The sequence below is a fragment of the Pelecanus crispus genome, chromosome 5 (assembly GCF_030463565.1).
Source record: "Pelecanus crispus isolate bPelCri1 chromosome 5, bPelCri1.pri, whole genome shotgun sequence".
Taxonomy (NCBI): Eukaryota; Metazoa; Chordata; class Aves; order Pelecaniformes; family Pelecanidae; genus Pelecanus; species Pelecanus crispus.
In genome coordinates this window covers 41,740,916-41,762,984 of record NC_134647.1, presented here as the reverse complement: position 1 = coordinate 41,762,984, position 22,069 = coordinate 41,740,916, and the positions used below count along the sequence as shown (strand labels likewise).

The 22,069-nt window shown below is 41.4% G+C and overlaps 1 protein-coding gene across 6 annotated transcripts in view; it reads right to left on the bottom strand.

The window, feature by feature from the left end:
• The window catches only part of UBE2F (ubiquitin conjugating enzyme E2 F (putative)), an 84,920-nt gene that overhangs the window by 2,100 nt on the left and 60,751 nt on the right, over positions 1-22,069 (bottom strand). For 3 of the 6 annotated variants that reach the window (XM_075710421.1, XM_075710423.1, XM_075710422.1), the window contains one exon: positions 14,682-14,778. The exons of 1 other annotated variant lie outside the window; for it this stretch is intronic. In XM_075710421.1, coding sequence (XP_075566536.1) covers positions 14,692-14,778 — 87 coding nt within the window. In that variant the 3' untranslated portion in view covers positions 14,682-14,691. Of the gene's footprint in view, positions 1-2,399; positions 2,478-14,681; positions 14,779-14,862; positions 14,877-22,069 lie in introns of those variants that run through there. 2 more of the 6 variants (XR_012831050.1, XM_075710425.1) reach the window with 2 other exon arrangements.

The window sequence follows — 22,069 nt, the reverse complement described above, 5'->3', positions numbered from 1 at the left end:
CTGGGGATTGAACTGAACAAAGAGTTTGCCATTGCCAGCTATCAAGGTGGGTACAAACAGACTCCGTCTGACAGGTCGCTGGTGCCGAGAGGCCGGGTCCCAGCCAGTGGCACAGCAAAGATCTGGCCATGGTTTTAGAGAAGGAAGGGAAGCTGTCCTTACTGGATAAAAGAGGCAAGGCTACAGCAGGAACTGTTAGAAAAGCTGTGTGCCCTAAGGCAGCTCTGTCCCAAGTATTCATTCTGGCCTCCCCTGGTAACTGCATGATATCACAGCTAGCACATAATTAAACACATAATCAATCACTGCTTTTTTTTTTTTTTTGTCATGTTACAGACTAGAGAATTAAAAATTCAAGTCACTCGTTTGTTAAAGTGGTTCAGAGGGAACATGCTTACACTCGTAGCCCTCCACAGAAAACCTACAGGACTATTCTATAACCTCTGTATCTATGGAAAAGCACACATTTCTGGTAGCTTATCTTCATAAAGCACGGAGATGCCGAGCAAAAGAAATTCTGACATACTTTCCTCATTTGATACTTGTCCAAGCTGGGATGTCAGACAGATGCTACATTCCTGTAATGTTATTCTCAGTCTGAACCTTGCCTCGCACGCTTACAGCCTGTTATTAATATGTTCAGCACAAACACACCAAGTGGCCTGTGCTCCAGATTCAAGTGGGGGGTTCACAGCAAAGTGCTTCTCACTTGACTTCCAGCTCCCAGTTTTGCCTGCTGGCTAGAATATAAAACACCAACACACACAACAGATGAAGAGGTTTTGCACGCAGTGTCCCGGTGCGGTGGAGCTGCCTGGAGAGCAGGGGCCATGGAAGCACTAAAACCCTCTGCCCACCGAGTGAAGGCTCTGCTTTTACTAGAAAGGGCACAAAGTCTCGCTGCCATGAACTGAAGTATCACAGCAAGGCACACTCCTGCCTTAAACAACGTACCTTGTCAAAGAGAGCAGCTCCAGGTTTTCCGATACATAAAATGATGCCCTTCAAACACACACTGAGTGGGCCGGTACAGTCCACTCAGCACAGTGCTAAACAAAATGAAGTTTACAGACAGAGCAGCAGTTCATTGATTTAATGTCCCATATAAATAATGGCCATTCGTTGTTCAAGGACTTCAATATTGGGTCTTTTTTACTTTTTTGTTAACAGTAGGTAAAAGCTGGGCACCAGCAATATGCACCATGACTTTGTACTAATACTGCTAAGAAGGTCTGGAAAATACTGGAAAGTAGTTGCTTGTTTTAAAAATGGGGAGAGAGCTGTCTTCCCTTGCAGGGGCATGCAGTAACACATTCTGAAATTTGGAATATATGGTAAGATACTTAAAATAGAAACAGAAATCGTCAAAGCTAAAATGTCCCCTCCCCAAGCCAACTTTGCCTGCTTCTAGCTTGACTACATCAGCTGTGTGTCCTCCTTTTTAAAAAAAAAAAAAAAAAAATCTGGATTTCCCCCCATGTCTTGATCAGCATTTAGTTATATGCTGCCACTAAAACTTTTGCTAGACATCACATCGCACCAGAATAAAACAGTAATACAGCCTTTTTGCTAAAGCTAGCCTTGGAATGCATCGATATTTCCTTGTCCCCAACACCATGCTTCAAACAGTTCCTGTTCAGCTCCTTTTACAATGGCTTGGTTTCTCTGCCAGTGAGTTTTTCCTATCAGCAAAAGGATAAAGGTCATCTCATGGTTAAAGTCCCAAATCAAAGGATGAAAGAAAAACTATGATCTATCCGCAACGTTGTCTGTGATCTCATTTTCCAACTGATAAAGTGCATCACAGAGATGTCCATGAACTATATGCAAAGTGCTCTGAATCTCAAAGAAATCTCAAACATGGTTTAAGGACAAAAATATCACAGGCGTGGAAACAAGAGTATAAATACACTTTAGGGAAAACACACCCACTGCTAATGGCTCTTCTCAAGAGAGGTACAGATCTGTGGTTTGGAATAAATAAAAGCAGAGAGCATCCATTACAGGAAATCACTGTAAGATGCTTGACACCTTGGCATCGGGCACTAGGAGCCCAGATGCAGAGAGGAACCCTGCAAGGACTGACTGCTAAAAGAAACCAACCCTTTACGGCTGCAGAAATCCCTTTCCTCCTTAGCGACAGGCTGCCTGCACTTCTTAGGAGAAAGGAACAGCTATTTTGGTACAACATGGCACCTGCTAAAGGCAATATTCTGTGCAGTGACTTAAAACTCCACTGCAAACACACATGCTTGTACAACCATACGTTAAGTGTGCTAAGAAACTAAGCTACAGAGCTAACGCTGTCTTCATTTTAAATAAGATTTCAGGCAACTTCAATCCTGTGATGGCAGTTATGATAGCACAGTATCACATTAAAGTGTTTTTGAAGTAACTACCTGTAAACAACAGTCTATTAGAGTGTTTCCCACATCTCAGGCTGCCTCAGGCAAGAATAATCTCTAGGTACCTCGAGTCTGTTAAAATATCACACAAACAAAAGAAAAGTGACCTTCTGAATTTGTTTTCAGCTCTGATACATTGATGCAAACTAGAACAATTACTCATAATGGCAAACAATGCTGGAAACCTCTCATTTACTGGTTATGATGGTCATTCTCAGTATTATGGACTGATCACTTGCAGCAGCAACACTTGATGTCACCCTGTTCTTGGGCACTCACAACATTAGAGCACGTCGGTCACAACACTGCACCTGATACATGAAGCCTCTTGGACTTTCCTACTCTTGTGATTCTCTGAGAGACAGGTCACTAAAAGAAACTGGGCAAAGAAAATACCACTGGACATGCAATAGGGCCAACTGCATCTTCACTGTGTCTACAATATCTAAGAGCAATCAATGCAGTACAGGCAGCTCAGAGCATCCTCCGCTTTTTCACCCATACCTTTACAAAGTTTTTAAATGGGAAGAAAAGCTCTTGGCACTGACTTAACAGAAGCAGGACCTCAGCGGAGAAGGGACACCCCAGAAACTCACGCCATCACTTAGGCTGACTTGCCAGATGATGGAACTGACAGCATTGCCAAGAATGTATTAACACTGTACTCGCTGCATGTGAACCTCGTTGCTGAACAGGAGGTTCTCATCCCATAGCTGTAATATTCTATCCTCACATGCCATATGGCTTAACAGTTCCTGATTAACAGGGGGCACTTTTCTATATGCACACCTGTTTATGTGCAGTACTGAATAATCAGAAGTAAAAAAAAAAAATTAATCAGAGCAGCACATATTCTGCATTATAAAGAGCAGCACACAAAATCCTTCTAGGAATGCTAAGGGAAAGAAGAGGGACTCGTTTCACAGGGAGCAGAGCTGGAGACGCATTGTTCACCTGGCACATGGATGCTGCTGCGTGTGCAAGCACACATCGTACATACATGCCCTGATACACTCTGCAACATAAAGCAGTGCATTTTACCCTCTCTTAGCTTGCCTTCAAGGACAGATCCTAAGTGTAGGACTACTAGAAGGATGGGTTAGAAAGCAGGTTGTGCAAAACACCTACTCTTATTAAAAAAGCAAAGCCTACCCACTTGAATGGAGCTTCTTTCTCTGATTCTTTCTGCTGGAGACTTCAAGGAACTGTACCCAACCCCAAGTCTGCATTAGTGCCCTGAGCCCCAACCATCCTTTGACACCAAGACAGACACTGATGAGAAAAAGCATACCACATCCTGTGGTCTTGATGCTAAGAGGGAGAAGAGTCAAGAGGTTTGCTGCTGGAAATCCCCCACCATCAAAGCAGTTCATGTCAATGACCGTTTATGCACCTGCCAGAACACTCATCTAGCTGATGGTGGTGGTTGCTTTGCCTGGAAGGGCTCCTGCCATGTCCCTCCGGACCTGGATCACATCCCACTGCTAGCTTGGCCAGAGGCACAGCTGCCTGCCTCTATGCTGAAGTAGTTTCCCATGTCACCACAGTTGTCAGGCCAAAGACAGATGAAGGGGGAGAGGGTTGACTGTTACTGTGATGTTTTACTACAGAAGCACTGATGCTGTAACACATGAAACATCATCAGGAACAACTCAGCCAGCCATTAAGCCCTGATAGGCCACTGAGCTCTGGAAATACCACCTGGAAGAGCTGTTCACAGGTGAAATCTACTTTTAAACTACCATCATTTACCCTTCACCAACCTCACTGTACAGTATTACCTTCACAGATTTCAAGATAGACAATAGACGGAGTAAGAGGCGAACAAAACTGCCCTTGGGTTCTCTGGAGATGTGCTGAGTGGTAGGGAGGAACAAAGCTTGGGTTTCTATCCAGGAGCAGTACCTGCTGCCTTGCCTTGTCTAGGGTGGAAGGACACACAGACCTGACCAGAGAGGTCTGTGCCTGGTGCTAAGCCAGGAGATAGACCTCTTCCGTGCAAAACAGTGTGATGTGATTAAGGGACCTAAATTAGGTGCTGGCCTCATAGACAGTATGGGAAATTGAAGTTCAGACAGTGCCAGTATCCCCTTAGCACAATGGCCATCCCATCACACAGCCCAGTAACTGGATGGACAGTACAAGTACCACATTAAACAATTCAACAAATACCTCCCCCATACCTTTTAAAGGAAAAAAAGGTATATGATGATCAGCTGCGAATAGGAAACTAATAAAAATGTATACAAAACATCGTAACTCTAAGCATACTCCAAAAGAGCACAGCAGGTACTTTCCCAGCTCCAGCTGGGTGTTAAAGAGGTACAGATGAGCCTGGACACAGCTCCACAGGGACTGAGGGCCTCACTGCCCTGCCCCACATGCCACCCCTACAGCTCCCGGGCACCGGGCTGCAGCATGTCCCCCTGCCCCACCTCCAGGTCCCTGCCCTATCCCAGTCCTCACCCCGGATACACAGGGCCCTGGTGGAAATCCAGCTCTGAAGGTACTCAGCTCAAATCCATGTATGAGAAGAAACCACCTAAAATGGGAGAGCTTTATACAATTTTGGAGCAGACCCAAAGCAGCTTTGCCCTGAGCTGCAGGGAGGTGAGAGGGAGAGAAGAGTGATATGTAAGTAGCCCTGTGGGAAGTATTTGCTGCATGAGTAATGCTGGCCAAATCACCGCTTCATTTGAGGAAAATCATATGGGGACAATCAGTTGAAGGGAAATTCAAAATCCATCAGCGAATGAAGAGTATGGACTATAAGCCACGACATTTCACAATGTCATTAGCTGAAAACTGGGTTACAGCACAGATCGTAAAGTTAAAATATTCATCCCACTGAACTTCTCCTGGGTGTATTTTTGTACTTATATAAAGAAGTTTTGTTTATACAAAGAAGTTTTACACATAACCTTAAAGCAGATAAATAAATAAATATATTTTTTAGTAAGAACTCTGGCCAAAGACATCAATTTCAAACAACTTAACTGATTTCACAAGTTTCATTTGTACTGTATGTTCCTACCAGACAGCGTAATATGCAATGACTTGCATTAAGAAAATATTAAAAAGCAAATCCTTATCTAATTAGCTTTAGATAAAAAAACCTGACGGATGTAATATTAAAACAATTCACTTAAGTCTCAACTGATGACTTCTCGTCTTAAAAACATGCCACACTGAAATGAGATTAAAAAAATATGGCAGACTATAAAAAGTTGTTACTACGAGATATTTTACACTGAAGGCATAAACAACTCCAGTACCTGGCCTGAGTGGTAATCTATCACAAATTATGTATCTTTGAGGAGCACTTGGGAGAAGATATATAGACAATTATGGAAACAAAAGGAAAACAGCCACCCCAAAACCCCAGAAGAGAAGCACAGTCTGCAATTTGTAAAAGCACACTGAAGCATGCACTCAAGAACTAGGTACTTTTTTGAAAACTGGGGTTTGACCTGATTTGGCACCTCTAAGACAGGAGACTATTTTTTCAACAACTTATACTACACTGAGTTGTACTGATTAAGTGCTTGTCTATTAATAAGCTTTTAATCTGAAAAAGGAACATCTGCTCAGTTATCCAAAGGAAACACAATACTTCTCTGTGACAGCTACCAGAGAAATTTGGAAAAGTCATACTGGAAACTTTGTCTCGGGAATCTTTTTTTGAACTTATTTAAAACCAATGTATATGTAAGAATTACACAGTTTAAAAAAAAAATCAAAACAAAGCAGATTTAGCTCATTATCCTTACTATAATCACTACTGGTACCACTTCACACACTGCAGTATTTGGCAAAATTTTTCTTCTTCCTACTCACAACATAGACCTCAGTTTCTGCCCTCAAGTATGTTAGAGACCAGCGACTATTCCCCCCTTGTTGGGGGCTGTGTTCACAAGGTTGAAGGCATACTGGCCAGACCCTGCAGAAAAATGTGCAGTGTACCGCCTCTGTCCCTCGATCGTGACTACAACCACCCAGATACTGTGACAAACTCTGATCCACCTTCACATCATTTAGATTTTACAATTCTGTAAAATTCAAATGGAGACAAAAAAAGATCACGAAAATACTCAATTGCTCCTGCCCTTCCCTCCTTTGTGTTAAAGAAAACAGTGAAATAATAATAATAAAAAGCATGCTGTTTCAACACAACACTATTTTAATCCAAAGTTTATCACCAACATTGAATTCCAAACATTTTCTATCAGGACCTTACTTGAGGTTTTACTTGAAGTGCAGTTTAGTAAAGGGGTCTTCTGAGCACCAGGAACATGACATTACTCAGCTCCAGCCAAAGCTTTAGGAGGAAGATATAATAACCAGGTAGATTTACCCATTAGCCCTATGAATTACATTTACAGCGACCTTCTCTTTCTTTTCCATCTTGCAGGAAATAATGAGTGTTCACACCCATCAACCCCCACACACCCACTCCCATTTAAAAAGGAGCTGAATGAAACCTTTGAGTAATACAAAAATCTCAAGTATGAGGTGTTTTTCCAATTCACGTTCCTGCCTTGCTATCATTTCCCTGTCATTGTCTTATGTATCTCAGCCTCTACCACCATCTGAAGAGTTTCCCGGCTCTGTAATTAAATTTTAGTTCTATGAAGAAAGAGAAGAATGGGGGGTGAAAAACCTATACATAGGCATCTCCCACAGGCTCCCATGCCTAGCAGGTGCAGGCCTGTGTTCTCTACTTCAGATTTGAAACACCATTTCTAGACATCAAGCAATTCTGATTTTGCAAAATGATGAGAAAATGCTTTAATAGATCTCTTTGGTAGCTAAGTCCTAAGGGTAAAAAACTATGGAATTTTTACTGCAGGGTAAAAAAAAAAAAAAAAACAAACCAAAACACAGAACCCCCAAAAACCCCAAAAACACCACTGTTTTTACTGCGACTATTTGGAAAAAAGCAGCCTTGTGGGGAAGAAGAGAAACAGTAAGTTTTGGACCTTTTTTGAAAAATATCTGCACATATAGGTACGTTACAGAATTGATGTGAAAAGTAGAAACCTGCCTGCTGGGACACTGCTCTGGGGAGAAGTTGAAGATGCATTGCAAAGATAGAGTGAAGCATTAGCACGCTGAACATGAAACTGCACATCCATTTGTTCGAGATTCTCAGATCTTAGGTAGGAACCATTTCCCTCATGCTTCCACAAACTTTCTGTTGTTTGCCAGTGAAGCAGAGATAAAGGGGAAAAAAAGCACTCTCTGAAGTTATGGGAAGAGGAAAGGGCTACGGGTTAGGAGGCAGGGTATGAAAGCTGCTGGGGTAGTCAGGGATAACTACATGTAAATCCCATTTGTGCGAAGGTGAGGGAACAGAGATGTCTGAAGAGGGCCAAGCAGCGTCCCAAAGCAAATAGTTCCCTGAATCAAATGCAGTGCTGGTCCTGACACTCTTGCTAAATTTGCCCTTTGGCTTATGGAGGAACTCGGCTGGAGGCAGATGGTGGAGGCTTTTGCAAGTCCTCTGGTCATACGGCCGCAACGCCAAATGACTCGGGATTTGCCCTGACTGTGGCCGATTTGCTTATTACCATTTATGATTTTGCCCAGGTTGCTGAAAACAAAGAAAACCTCCTGGGAGTTAAGCCAGGGAGCATGAAGGTTGCTGCGTCACTCAGTGCCTAATGCCAGGCGCTTGTCTCTCCACTCCTCCAACGCTACTGGGGTCAGCTCAGGGCTGGCACCTGGCACACTGGCCATCTTGTTGATGCAGTTGTTGGAAAGGGTTATAGAGGGAGCCCTTCCAGAAAATCACCTGAATCATCCCAATTACACTGATGTTGATCTCCTCTGTGCTGCAAATGCACTTCCACCCACTCATTCCCAAGAGAGGATATGTCCTCGGGATCTGCGATCTCAAGAGATAAATTACCAGCGCAGAGGAAATGGGAGCTGCCTGGGTCTGGCAAGAGGGTTTTTGCAAGTCATACCCTGCTCAAGGCAAGCAGATGTTCAAACCTGACTGGGCAGGTGAGGCACATGGGGCACTCAGCTCAAAGAGGTCAGACTCCTTGTTTGCATTCAACAACCCTCCTGTATATTTCCATTTTAAAGCCATGCATTTTTCTAAAGAATGCAAAGCAAAAGCTTTCCTTTTAAGCCACTTATTTGCCTAAAGCATGTAAAACCGCTTATTTGCCTAAAGCATGTAAAACAAAACCTTTAAAAAAATCTGCATTTCTTCCACATTTCTATCATTACCTCAGCAAGTCAAACCATCTGCAAAAGCTTAATCAACTTTGCTGAACCTGAAAGAGGCTCTATCCATAATCAAAGTGTTACGAAAGATGGATTATGGTTTCTATAAATACTTTTAGCATTAGAAAAGTAATGTTTTTCCTATTTACATCTGTTAGCACAATTAGCAGCTGTGCTGTTGCTCATTTGCACATGCTGCTTAATGTACTTTGTGCTCACTGGGAAAAGGTTTCAAAGGCTGTAACACGGACACAGAACATAAAATGGGGAGGCAATCCAAGAAAAACCCCAGTGCAGTTTTCTAAATGCAGGAATATTGCAGAAAAAAAAAAGTATGTATTCTACTGTGGCTGCCACAATTTCAGTGAGAACAACAAACACCAAACAAGGTGGTTCGGTGCACAGAGGAAGTGAAGGATTTACTGCAATAAATACAGAGATAAATAAATACAATGACTCACATGGAGAATTCTTATGAAAAGATGTTTTTGGACTGGGATGGTACTGTTGTTCTTAATAAGACGGTTAAGCTGTAATCAAAGAGTAATAAAAACCCCACAACAAAAATTAAACAGCTTCCAAAAAAAAAATATATCAAGTTTGAAATCCTTTTAGGGCTAAATTCTTTTCCAGTTTGGTAAAAGCTTGAAAAGCTAAGGTTAGCCTTTAATGCAATAGATCAAGTTCTTTTCTCGAGAAGCTCCTTCTGCTGCTTACCAACTCATAAACCGTGAATGTGGTGTCCACAGGCACTCGTACTGGCTGGAGACACATGGTCTGAAACAAACGGCTTGAAGAGAATTTCAGGACAGTGAAGATGCTGGGGCTCTACCTCTGATTTGCCTTCCCTAGCCCTCCAGATCTCTGGATTTGGAGGGCTAGGGAAGGCAAAGGCAATGACACACACACCGACTGTTGGCTACTGCCCTGCTGTCTTCATGTGTCACAGTGATACGCACACATCCCCATCATCAGCCTGAAATCAAATCATTGTGTGGAGCAGCTGATGTTTGAGTGGTGGCAGCGTACGTCAGGAAAGCGAGGCTGCAAGTTCTAGATCAGTTACAAGTACTGTGAGATTCATTACAAATAAGGGAAAAAAAAGTTTGCTTGCACAGCGATGACAGGTTTGTCTGGCCAAAGGTGAATATATACTTCAGTTCCTCATATACACCTTGTGGGTGCATTTAATTAGAACAATTCTTCAATGTTTCGTAACCCCTTTTAGAAGAAATCAGGATGTAGATACTTGAGTCAGTATCCAGGAATAAATGCGAGTTTCTTATTTTACTTGAAGAAGGTTAAAAAAAACTTCACACTTTCATCACACCACAGTTTTTTACTGTTAGAAATAAAAAACAGTGTTCTTGAAGAAAATGTTCAGAACTAGCTACTTTCTACTCGGAAGAGAGACTTGAGGATGTTGAGGGCTGGTGCAGGGCTATCCATTTGAACAAGGGAATGAGGTTAAGAGGAAAACCTCATACTAGGCAACAGACAAAGACAGATCCCAGTCCATGAGAAACTCAAACATGAGTAAGTAAAACAGCACAGCAAGGATGAGACTACACTAATTTAAGCAACGCATTGACTCAAGTATTCTACAATGCAAACAACCTAAAAAACAAGGGCCTGACAAAGCCAGCCAGAAGCAAACATGAGAGCGATATCTGGGTGTACCTCCCCTTGTCAGCTTGAACGGTATCCCTGTCTTGACAAGTACTACACAGCCTTTCTGTTGGCTGCCCTTCCTTCAGCTAAGAGCCAACTGCATCAACCGAGTTGTTGACAAAGTCAGCACTGAACAAGTTGAAGATGAAAACATTAATTTGCATCCTAAATTCCTGGACCCAGATCACAAATCAAAAGCCGGAGGAGCTCCTGGAGGCCCAGATCTACCCTGGTAGCTCTTTCCGAGTCTCTCTGGAAGAGCAGTGGGAGAAAATGCACACAGAATGGGTCAAAGGAATGGAGATGACTGTCCTGGGTGGAGAAATCTGCTGCGTGTTTACAGTTCAAAAGGTAGCACTGAAAAGAAAGGCGAGATCGGCACTCCAGTCTGAAACGCTGCAAGTCTTAGAGAGACTATTTGTAATGATGACCCCGCAAAGCAATTACATCATGCTTAAAAGTATGATGTATCAGTGTTACAAGCTCTGGGACAACCAGCTGAGATCCCTGGTAAAATAAACAGACACCAAGAAGAAACAAAACACTTAGGAAGAGAGAAAGATAGTAAAGAGGTCAAGTTATAGCTTACCTATGTCTTTAGGCATTTCTTTTGCAAAGATTAATTGGATCATCATGTAGAAAGAACTGTCTGGAGAGCTGTCCTGCAATCTCCTGACATACTGCAACTGGAGAGGAAGCATCAGGAAACCCAGCGAAGACCAAGGGATTCCTGAAGTGCTGTAGCAATTGCCATAGTTGGCAAAACATTTCTTACACGACTAAGTTTTAAAAATACTACCTTCTTACTGTTTCTATGGGTCCAGAAGTAGCTGTATTGCATTAAACTATCTTCTGCCACAGCCCTGCATCCCACAGCAAACTCTTGGGAACTTTCTTTTTCACTGTAATTTCTTGCCAAGAAAGACCGTGAGCTCACAAACTTCACATCAGAGTAACTGCAAGATCATAGGGAAGAGTGAAAGTAGGGAAGGAGAAATCTAACTTACAGACAAATTGAAAACAACTAAAAACTATAAGGGGTAATCCAATGACATGTTCAGACATTATGAAAAGGATAGCAGAATTCATGCAAACAGAGCAGCTAGTATGATACGGTACACAATTTTACAATGGGTTTTACAATACCACTCTTTCTGTAAACCTTGAGAATTAGTAGTGCAAGATGAAGAAGCTGTAGCTTCAAAGCCTTGACCTCAATTACTTCTTAAGCAATCTTAATAGCATATATCTTTCTATTGTTGGAGTAAGAGCCAGCAGTACTGAAAATGAAAAAAAATAAGACTTGTGCAAAAATCCCCTAAAAATTAACATATACAGTAGTCCGATTACTAATTACTTCAAATGTGGCTAAATATGGAATAGGAAAAAAGACAAATACAAGTAAAAATATGCAGATCTCATGATCAGTATGAAGTAATGGGACTCCCTGTGGCGTTTGAATAGCTTGCGGGTAGTTCTCTTTACCAGAATAAAGCTTCACTTAGTGCGCAAGAGTCTATTTGCAACCCACACATTTTCACCTATACAGCTAGGGAATATCTAGCAAAATCAAGAAAGGGCTTTAAAAGACACATTCAGCAAGCAAAGATAGCAAAATCTGACTGCCTACAGATTTGCAGACTATCATTACTGCCTTCCTCCCCCCACCACAATACAGCTTTTCCTTGATACTCTTTACAACCTTCTCTCTCCCAGCAAGAACTCCAGTTCCCTTACCCTCCTGCAGCCCTCTTAGGTTGCACCCAGGTCTCCTTGCCGCCAGCTGGGAGAAAGGTAAAGTGCGTGGTCTGCTCTGAGCTGCACGTGCCCACATGGACCCGATGACATCCCACTCAAGAGTGGGTCCTGGCTGAGCTTACATAAGAGATTTTCCTGGTGGCTCACTCGCAGACCATCCTCTCTTTGCTGCTGCTGACAATTTTTGTGACAGTTATGGGAACTGGATGTAAAGACTCTGCTGCTCTGTCAAATTTGATAGAAATTGATGTGTGCATTCAAAAGCTACAGGGATTGAGGGGGAGGCTGGGATGAGGGAAGGGGACAGATGGATGGCATCACTGCATAAGCCTTATTCCTTTACAAAAAAAGACTAAAAAGCAAAACAATTGCTAAAGGTTCACTTCAGTGAAGCTCCAAGACAAAGTGATTAAGTATGGACTAGATAAATGGACAGTGAGGTGGACTGAACCAGCTGAACTGCTGGGCTCAAAGGGTTGTGATCAGTGGCACAAAGTCCTGCTGCAGTAGTCAAGGGATTTATATTGGGGCCAATACTGCTTAACCTCTTCATTAATGACCTGGATGAAGAGGCAGAGTTTGCTGATGATACAAAACCGGGACGAGCAGCTGAAACACCACATACGTGTGCTGCCATTCAGAAGGACCTCAGGCTCGAGAACTTGACAGAGAGGAACCTCGTGAAGTTCAACAAGGGGAAACGCGAAGTCCTGCCCATGAATAACACCATCCACCAGTACATGCTGGGGGCTGGCTGCATGGCAAGCAGCTTTGCAGAGAAAGACCTTGGGGTCCTGGTGGTCACCAAGGCGACCATGAACCACCAAAGACAACCACGAGCATCCTGGGCTGTACTATGAAGAGCACTGGCAGCAGGACAAGGGAGGTGATCCTTTCACTCCACTCAGGCCTGATGAGACGCATCTGGAGTGCTGTGCCCAGTTCCAGGCTCACCAGGACTAGAGAGATAGGGACTTACTGGAATGAGCCTAGCAAAGGGTCACAGAGATGATTAATAAATTGGAGCATCTCTCATACGAGGAGAGACTGAGTGACTGACCAGGACTGTTCAGTCTGGAGAACAGAAGGCTTGGGGGGACCTCAATGGATATAAATACCTGATAGGAGGGTGCAAAAAAGAGAGACTCTTCTCAGTGGTACACAGTGACAGGGTGAGAGGCAGTGCGAACAAAGTGAAATACAGGAAAATTCTTTTCAACATTAGAAAAAGGGGTTTTTTACTGTAAGGGTGGTAGAACATGGGAACACGTTGCCCAGAGAGGTTGCGGCGTCTCTGTCCTTGGAGATACTCAAAATCTGACTGGACACAGTCCTGGGCAACCTGCTCCAGCTGACTCTACCATGAGCACAGGGGCTAGACTAGACGACCTCTGGAGGTCCTTGCCAACCTCAGCGACCTTCTGGTTCTGTGAAACACCTTCTGAAAACATCTCAAGGATGAAGTGCTAGAAAACCTACGGTTACAGAACAAACAGCCCCCCTAATGTGATTCAGAATCACTGTTTACTTGGTTACACTGGGCATAAGCAAGAAAGAACAAATAAATGTTTCTATCAAGACCTTTAACTTGCAATTACATTAAAAACACAAGCTTATTTTCATGTAACCTGCCAGCTGCCTAACAAAGTTTTCCAGTGTCTCCTTACTCAATTTCATCATTATCCATCATTTTATATTTCTTCAAATTATTCTGCTGCTGTTACAAGAATATTAGACTGACAGTCTCCAAAACAATATCCAATTTTTATCAGAGAAGTGAAAGGATAAGAAAACAGAAATCCTTCAAAAACTATAGAGGCACTGAGGTTGACACATCTATCCACAGCAAAGTGATGCACCAAACACAGGAACATTTTGTTAAAAGTATAATTTTTAGTCTTGAGAACAGAGGAGGAATGTGTCAGGCTTGTCAACTCAGTAATTCCCTTGCTCTCAGCTCCACAGAAACTCTTTTGTTCTACACCTAATTACTATTATCTCATATTCCAATATGTTTGAGACCAGATTGTTGAGCTTATAATATACGGAGAAATTCCCCTCCTTCCCCTACCCAATTCCAGTTTTACAGCCTAGGAAACTTTAATAAAAAAATTACTTTAAACCTGAAGTGCCCTGCAGTTCTGTATCTCTCCCCACTTACAATAATTTACATTAATTATGTTAAATTGATTGCTTCTAATGATCAAGGCAAAAACTTTCTTTTCCTTTCCACCTAGTTTAGTAGCTATCTGTACTGTGCTGCCTTGTTCAGGAAATTATCCTCCTGATGGCAGCTTTTATTTTTAAAAAGATAGCCACCAACTTTAATCACACACAAGAGAACACTTCCTTTCAGCCAAGGAATTATAGCTGGGACTGCCTGTAGAATACATTAATTTATATCATGGACGAGTCACCACTTATCGTAAGGATGAGTGAATGGTGTGGAGCCACTGCCAAGCCATTAAGAGCAACTTTCCTCTCAGCAGCACAAGAACAGTTTAAAACACCCAGGTGAAGCCTCTTTTTGTCAGTGTTACACAGTGCCAAAGAGGGGCTCCTCAAGGGAGAACTGCTGTCTGAACGAATTCAGACACAAGAGTTACCTACTGTTAGGGACTCAATCGTAAGATTCACACTGATTTCCCTGCCAAACATTCTCTACTCTGTTTATCACAAACATAGGCTGACTGTAGGGTTGAAGTTTCTAAGAGGCAAGAAAGAAAACCCATTGGACAAGAGTCTCAGCTGCGATTGCAGTCAGGGCAGCACAGTGCTGATTTAAACAACAGTCCAATCTCAGTTCTGAAAACCAGAAAAGAGATTTATTTTGCAAGCAGATTAAAAAAAAAAAAAAAGTAGAGCATCACGCTTAAATTACAAAATTGGTTTCTTCTTCCTTTGTGCATTTTAGCTTTTCCATATAATGGGAACCTTTGGCACCTACAAGTAAGAAGGGCAGCACAGCACAGCAAAGTGGTCTGTCTCTACTCCTTCAAAACTGAACTTGCCTGAGCAGAGATAAAATAGGTGAGAAAGGTTGTCTGTGTAGGAACATTACAGAGAAACTGAGACTCATTCAAGTCAAAATTAAAGAAAAGATAAGAAACAGAATGTAATTTAAATGCCAGGGTATTAATCCAGGACTAAGAGCATCCAAATGAATGCCCAGACCCCCACTGCTTTATTGTCCTACCCAGGGTGAATAATTTCCTTCTCTACATCAGTACATTCCCACCTGCAAAGTGGTAAAACCATGATGAGCTCTCCATTGGTGTGCTTTGTTTCCACTGATTAAAAGTCCTGAATAAGATCTAGGCATTAGATCTCAAATTTAACACAGACTCAAGAGTGAACTGAGAATGCCTGAGCATCTGTGGCCCTTTGCTACCTAGGCAGTGAGAGGAGGTAACTACATCCTATTACCATGATAGCGTGTCCTCATCTGCTTCAGGGCTCCAGGCATTTTTATAACTTTAAGTCCCATCTACAAGAAACTATGCTCAAAATTGCAATGCCGGATGATCAAACTAAATTCGTAGACATCAGATCCTGTTCTATTCACACAAAAATAAGTGTCAAACATATCTACAAATTCTACTGTAATCAACATTAACCAGCTTCATGATACTGAAAGTAAAAAAAAAAAAAAACCCTGAACTATTTTTCTTTAAATCTGTCTCTCCAGTTTATTATTAAAGATATCAAAATGAAATCACTTACCATTACTACTAATCATTATAAGAAAAATCAAGACAAGGTGAAAAGCTTGGCTTGACCACAGCCAGTGGAGAAAAAAAAAACAAACCCACAAATTTGCAGTGGTGAAACGTTAATTTTCATTCCTGATGAAGCAAATAAGAGTCTTAAAGCAAAGGATCATCTTTGTTGCTGTCTATTAAATTTTCAGGGTTATCTACCTATTTAAGCTTTGCAGACAGACATCTGTGAATTTTCAGACAACATGAAATAAACAGAATATTCAAAATATGTCCAAACCTGGTTTACTGCCTCTTTTCCCTGTAAAATGTAACTCCTGTTTATTGTTCAAGAGGGATTTCAGCTCATAGGTTCATATGCTCAATGATACTAAAGGATCAAAACCAGCTGTTTTCTACAACAAGCACTATAAGTACTTTGGAAGTTATAAAGGACTTATTTTTAGTTGAGTGATACGCACCCCAGTGGTGTTAGAGCAGTGCTTCACTGCAGTAATGCAAGAAATCCAGCTACCTACAGCTACAGCAATCGTTAGCTATCTTGTCCCTATAGATTTCACTGCTGGTAAGGATGTACCCCATCAGGTTCTTTTGGACAGCAGCACCATTAAAAGTTGCTTCTGTTGTCACAGCCAAATAAAACACAGTAAAAGCAATTGCCCAATCCTCCAGGACAAGTATCTGTAATATAATCACAAAATTAGAGTGCCCAACCATAAGCTGACATAGTGGAGAGTACTACCTTATCAGAGAAGTCATGTAATAATGAGCATCCTTATGACACCCTCAGATGAGAAAATCCAGTAGGATCCTTGATTAAAGGGCTCTAAATAGATGTGGCTGTTGAATTGTTCCTAGGAAACTCACAGAAAGCCTGATTTTTTTCCAGTGCTAAAAACAAGTACAAAATCTGCTGAAATTGCTGTCAATGTTAACAACTGCTGACTCCAAAGGACAGGGCTGGCCACACAACCGCGTATCTGTAAGAATGGCAGATAAGATCAATCCATACACTCACTAGAAGGCCATGGCCTCAAAAGTAGTAACTTATTTGTAGGTTCTGCTGAGTAATAAAATATATTACATGGCAAGTAATTTGCAGGTTACATGGTAAATGTTTTACTACGGAAATAAAGCTCTTTTTAGACACCAGAAAAAAAAATATTCTGGCTTTACAGATTTTGTTACTGAATATTCACACTATTGACAAGGTAGTTGGTACACAACGACAAGGTGAGGTTTTTAGTTTCCTCTTAAGTCGACCAACACAGGGCTGGAATCCATAGAAAAGACCCACTCCCTGACAACACTTCATTTGGCAACTGTAACCAATTCAATTCTCTCCAAAGATAGACTACTTTGCCAAAATGAATACGAGGCTAAACAAGGCAACATTTAAGTCAGGAGCAGCATGGTGCTGGGAAGAGATTCCAGAAAAATTCATTTATTGCTGATCTATCACTTTCTTATGCCACATTCAACAGGTCAAATGAAATTTCAGACTGTTTTGACAAACATTCACTGTCCTATCCTCCCTTGAATGATGTGTATGCAAACTTGGTTTAGTAGCTAAGAACACAACAAGCAAGACACTGTCAGGCATTATCCCTTCACACTGTGCCCAGTGAGCCATCAGCCACCATACCCAAAAGCACTGGCAGAGGCTCATGCTGTGGATACACAAGAGCATGAGTAAGGAAATCTCTGCCTTTAATTAAGAAACAGCCAGCACCACCAGGTACTCTACACAAGGTGGAGGATGTTGCTTGACTCCATTTTTGACAACTGCATACCAAAATTCTCCAGCATTGCTTTTGCATGACAGGTGTGCCTGCATCTGTTGCTCCTTGAGTTGTTTTAGAGCAGGAAGCTACTCTGTCTCAATAAATTACAAAATAAATTGGATGAAGGCAGAAATTCAAGCAAGCAGCACAGAGCTGTCAGTCATGAATTTGAGGTTTCTGACAAGCACACAGCAGGGAACAGGCTGGTAACATGACATGCCAGATCTCGTAACTCTCTGCACAATTAGCAAAACACCAGGCCACCAACATCACCTTGGAGCTGGATATTATATTACATCCTTCCAGTAACACCAAATTTACATTTTGTTTTTATCTCCATGCATTTATGCAAGATTACATCAGGGTACGTTAACCCAGCATGTCACTAACAGCTTGCGATCGCTCTCCATACTGTGATCAGCCTTTGCTCTTGTATACAGGAGACAGGAATGAACGGCAGGTAATCTGTATTTGCACTTCATTGCACCCCTGGGTGTTGTAGGAATAGTTAATACATTTTTATGTGCCATGCTGAAACGGAGGAAGGACAGTTAGCAGCTGTTCCACAAAATACCATTAGCTACAAGATGAATGCAAACCTTAAGACCCATTCTGAAAAACTCTGAATGCTCTCAGTTCTTTTTGAATTGAAGGAGAAACCGAGGGCATTCAGCACCTTGCACATTTAGATGCACAGTGTGACTTACTTGTGTCTTCCAAGCTACCATGAAGTGTCAAACTCCAATCTGATCCTTCTGCCCTGCCAATAATTGACAAAGATGCCTTCCCAATATTCTGAAGAGGCTGACAAATAATGCTTTGATCATCTACATTCTCTATTTGATTGGCTTGACAGATGAAAGCAGAGGTTTATTATTAAAACATTTTCAGCTTTCAGTTTGTTATACCATTATTTTATTGGCCAGGATTTATGGAACAAACTTTGAAAATGATACAAGAATGTGCCCACATCTTAACTCCTTAAAAATAATTCAGTAAAACTTCAAAGCATCTAACAGTTGGATATTTTCAGAGAGGGACTACAGTACAGAGCCTGGCATTTAACGAAGAGAACGACAAGAAAGACACATCTTGAAAGATGGACTCCAATGTATTCTGACCTGCATAGGTAAGCTTGTAAAACTGTGGGGAGTATCACACAACCATACTGACCTTTTAAATCCCCACATAGGTCTCACAAGCATGAAAAAGCTTGCGCAGTACTAAAAGAGGCAACAGTTGTGGACTCTGAACTCTCAGAGCCCTCCACTTGCAAACGTGCATACTGTAGCGTTGATTTCCAGACTGGACATAGGGTCATTGTTACTGCTTTGTTCTAAACATAAGTACCTAGCCAGACGTTTCCACACCACCTACTGGACTTCACTTGGACTGTGCATCCAGGAAATGCTACTTCGTGAAAAAGCAGTGAGCACAACACAGAACAGGAGAGCTACCAAGAAACATGACTGCCTCTTTAGCCAAGCTGCAAACTCAAAAATTTCCGCTTTCATCAAAAGCATTTTCACCCAACAGAACTGTCAAGCTTATTATAATGAAGTGTAAAAGATAATTTAGTGAGAAGGCTCTTCAGTACAATCTGGTAGAAGGGACTGAAGAGCCTCCCACATCAAACAGAAGCAAGAGCCATCTAGTTAGATCTACTGCTTCCCCGTGGCAACTCTTCCAGTTGCTGCAGTGGGGGAAGAGTTCTGCCAGCTCTGGGGAAGCTTTGACTCAGAGGAGCATCTCCCCTGCTCCTTGTGACTTGAAGCCTCAGGGAAGTGGTGCAAAGAAAAACCAGTCAGGCTCCAGTACGCTACCTTCAGAAACAAGCAAAGCAAAGGTTTTCCCTCTGTACTGTGTTACCAATGTGACAACACAAGTTTTGCATGCTCCATCACTTCTCCCCATCACGTCTCCCTGCAGTTAAACCAGCAGGGTACAGCTGAGAAACTGCTCATCACTTAAGAGCACCTAGCACAACCAACCTCATGCATGGTTGCTCATCTAGCACCAGCTCAAACACATTAATAATAATAAAATACTTTTTTTTTTAAAGACCACCTGAAATAAACTTCAAGTAAATGTTTTCAAAATAATTTCTCTGTTCTAAGCTGTCTTGAGCCATCACTAAACTTTAGGCATCTGACCTTAAAAAATGAAAATAGTAATGATCAGAATTCTTCAAATATCATTAGCACCATTTGCATACAAAATTTCATGGGGATATGTCTGGGAAACTGGAAAAGTTTAATGACATCTATGGCTATGATGGGAAACTGTTGGCAAGGGCAACAAGTTTGACAAAGAGAATTGGGCTAACAATAATGCATTAATGAATTAAATGAGCATTATTTTTTAAAAATTCCTTGGGGAAGGTATTAGAAAAAACTGTTTGCCAGTAAAAGCCTTTGGAGTGCATTGCCTGGACCCAATCCAATAAAGAAACAAGCATTCAGATAGAAACAGGATATAAACTCAGGTATACATAGCGGGTATTTGACCTTTGACCTACCCATATGCTTTTGACTCCTTTGCAAAATAAAACCATTTCAACTGTTTTTGGTTTCTTCAAGGAACACTACCTATGCTATGTCACATAATTCGTAATTATCTGGAAAATAAAATACTTGTTTAGAGCTATTTCTAGTGCTTTTTACTGCATATAGTATCTCATCTGAAGTGTACAGTGACAAGATGTAGCAACCATGGACCATGAAATTTTATTTATAATATTTTATATAGTATATAGTTTTATATTGAAATGTCTTTTACAGAATCTTGGGCAATTTTGGTGAGTACTATCCCAACAAACTCTTTTGCACCCAAATTCACCAACAGTCACTATAGATCAGTGGATAATATTTCTAATTCTCAGACAGATTTACCTCAAGATATTTAACTGCTAACTATTAAATCTAGCAAGCAGGAAACCCAGTGAAGAACATCCACAGGAAAGCTTTTGCTGCCAGCCACACAAACCCAATTAACTCAAAGCTGGAAGAAACGTTCTTGCAGGTCATTCAGTTTCCATTTATGAAGAGGTGAACCAACCCAAATGCTTCAAGGAAGAAGAGCTAATGCACTAAATGATGCATTCCCTACAATGGTCATGGTACCTCTACTCTTGGGCTCTGCAGCCTAAGTCCCAAAGAACTAAGCCACTCTGACCTTGAGTTTTACATAAAGCCAAAGATAAAAACAACAACAACAACAAAAAAGCAGATCCTAAGCAGTTTGGAGGTGGGGGGGGGGAGAAGTTATTTATTAGAATCCTCCTGCAGACGTTTCATTCATTTCCAACACAGATGTTAGCTAGTGTCTCAACTGAAGGGCAACAGTTCACCTAACTCAGTTGTTTCAATAAGCAACAGTGTTGATATGCATTGAAGATGCCAATCTGTGAAGGAGCCTGTGCTGGCTGGCATTCACTGCCAGCTGCTCTTTATGTTTCTGTTAAGTTTGGGATGGTTCTGGAGAAGTGGCAAGGGAAAAGACCTGGTCTCTTCTGAACAGGAAGAATCACTGCAGGAGCAAGTACTCAAATGTATACTCAAATGCCTTTGATATAAAAATTATAACAAAGAAAGAGCAGGTATGACAGAGAAACAGAGAAGTTACTGTAAAATCAGTTAAATGAATTACTTGAAACCAGAAGACCTGAGGAAGCAATATAAATAATGGTTTGGGGTTTTTTTTTTCCAAACTTCCAAGTTTTAATTCTATTTTTTGCATTACTGTTTGTCTCCTTACAGGATCCAACACACCTGCAACATGCTAGCATTTATATCTTGCTTTTCATTCAGATGCATCAAATAACATTTCAAACAGACTAATCTTCTGATATATGAAATTACATTAATAGAAGAAAACTAAATTCAAAGTGATCAATGACAAGAGATCAAAAAGAATCCAAATTTCAAGACACTATTTAGTTTCAAATGCCTTTCTTCAGCTACACAGAAAAATGGATTTTCAAGGTAGACTTAAATCTAAATGTAATTATGCCCTTATTATGTATAAGCACAGAAATAAAAAGCCAGGGGGTTAAAAGTACAGCTGGCCATGACATTATTTTGGAAGACTCTTTAGAAGGATCAAATCTGAAATGATACACAGGCAGCAAGCTCTGCAACTTTTTAACTGTCTGAAGGCATTACCAGTCTGAGGACAACATTACTGTAAACTTCAGCAGAGATGAAAGATCCCAAATCTGCCAGCTTCTGTATTTAGTACCCCACAGGGTAGCTCAGAAAGCATAGGGCTTCTGGTCTGTGTGGCAGATTGGTTTATAGTGTTTGATAAAATCGGAGGTGAGCCAGAAGAACAGTAACCCCCTTCTACTCTGAGAACGTGCTTCACAAGCCAGACTTAGTGGTTTCTGATTGTCCTGGTTTCAGCTGGGATAGAGTTAATTTTCTTCCTAGTAGCTGGCATAGTGCTGTGTTTTGGATTTAGTAGGAGAATAATGTTGATAACACACTGATGTTTT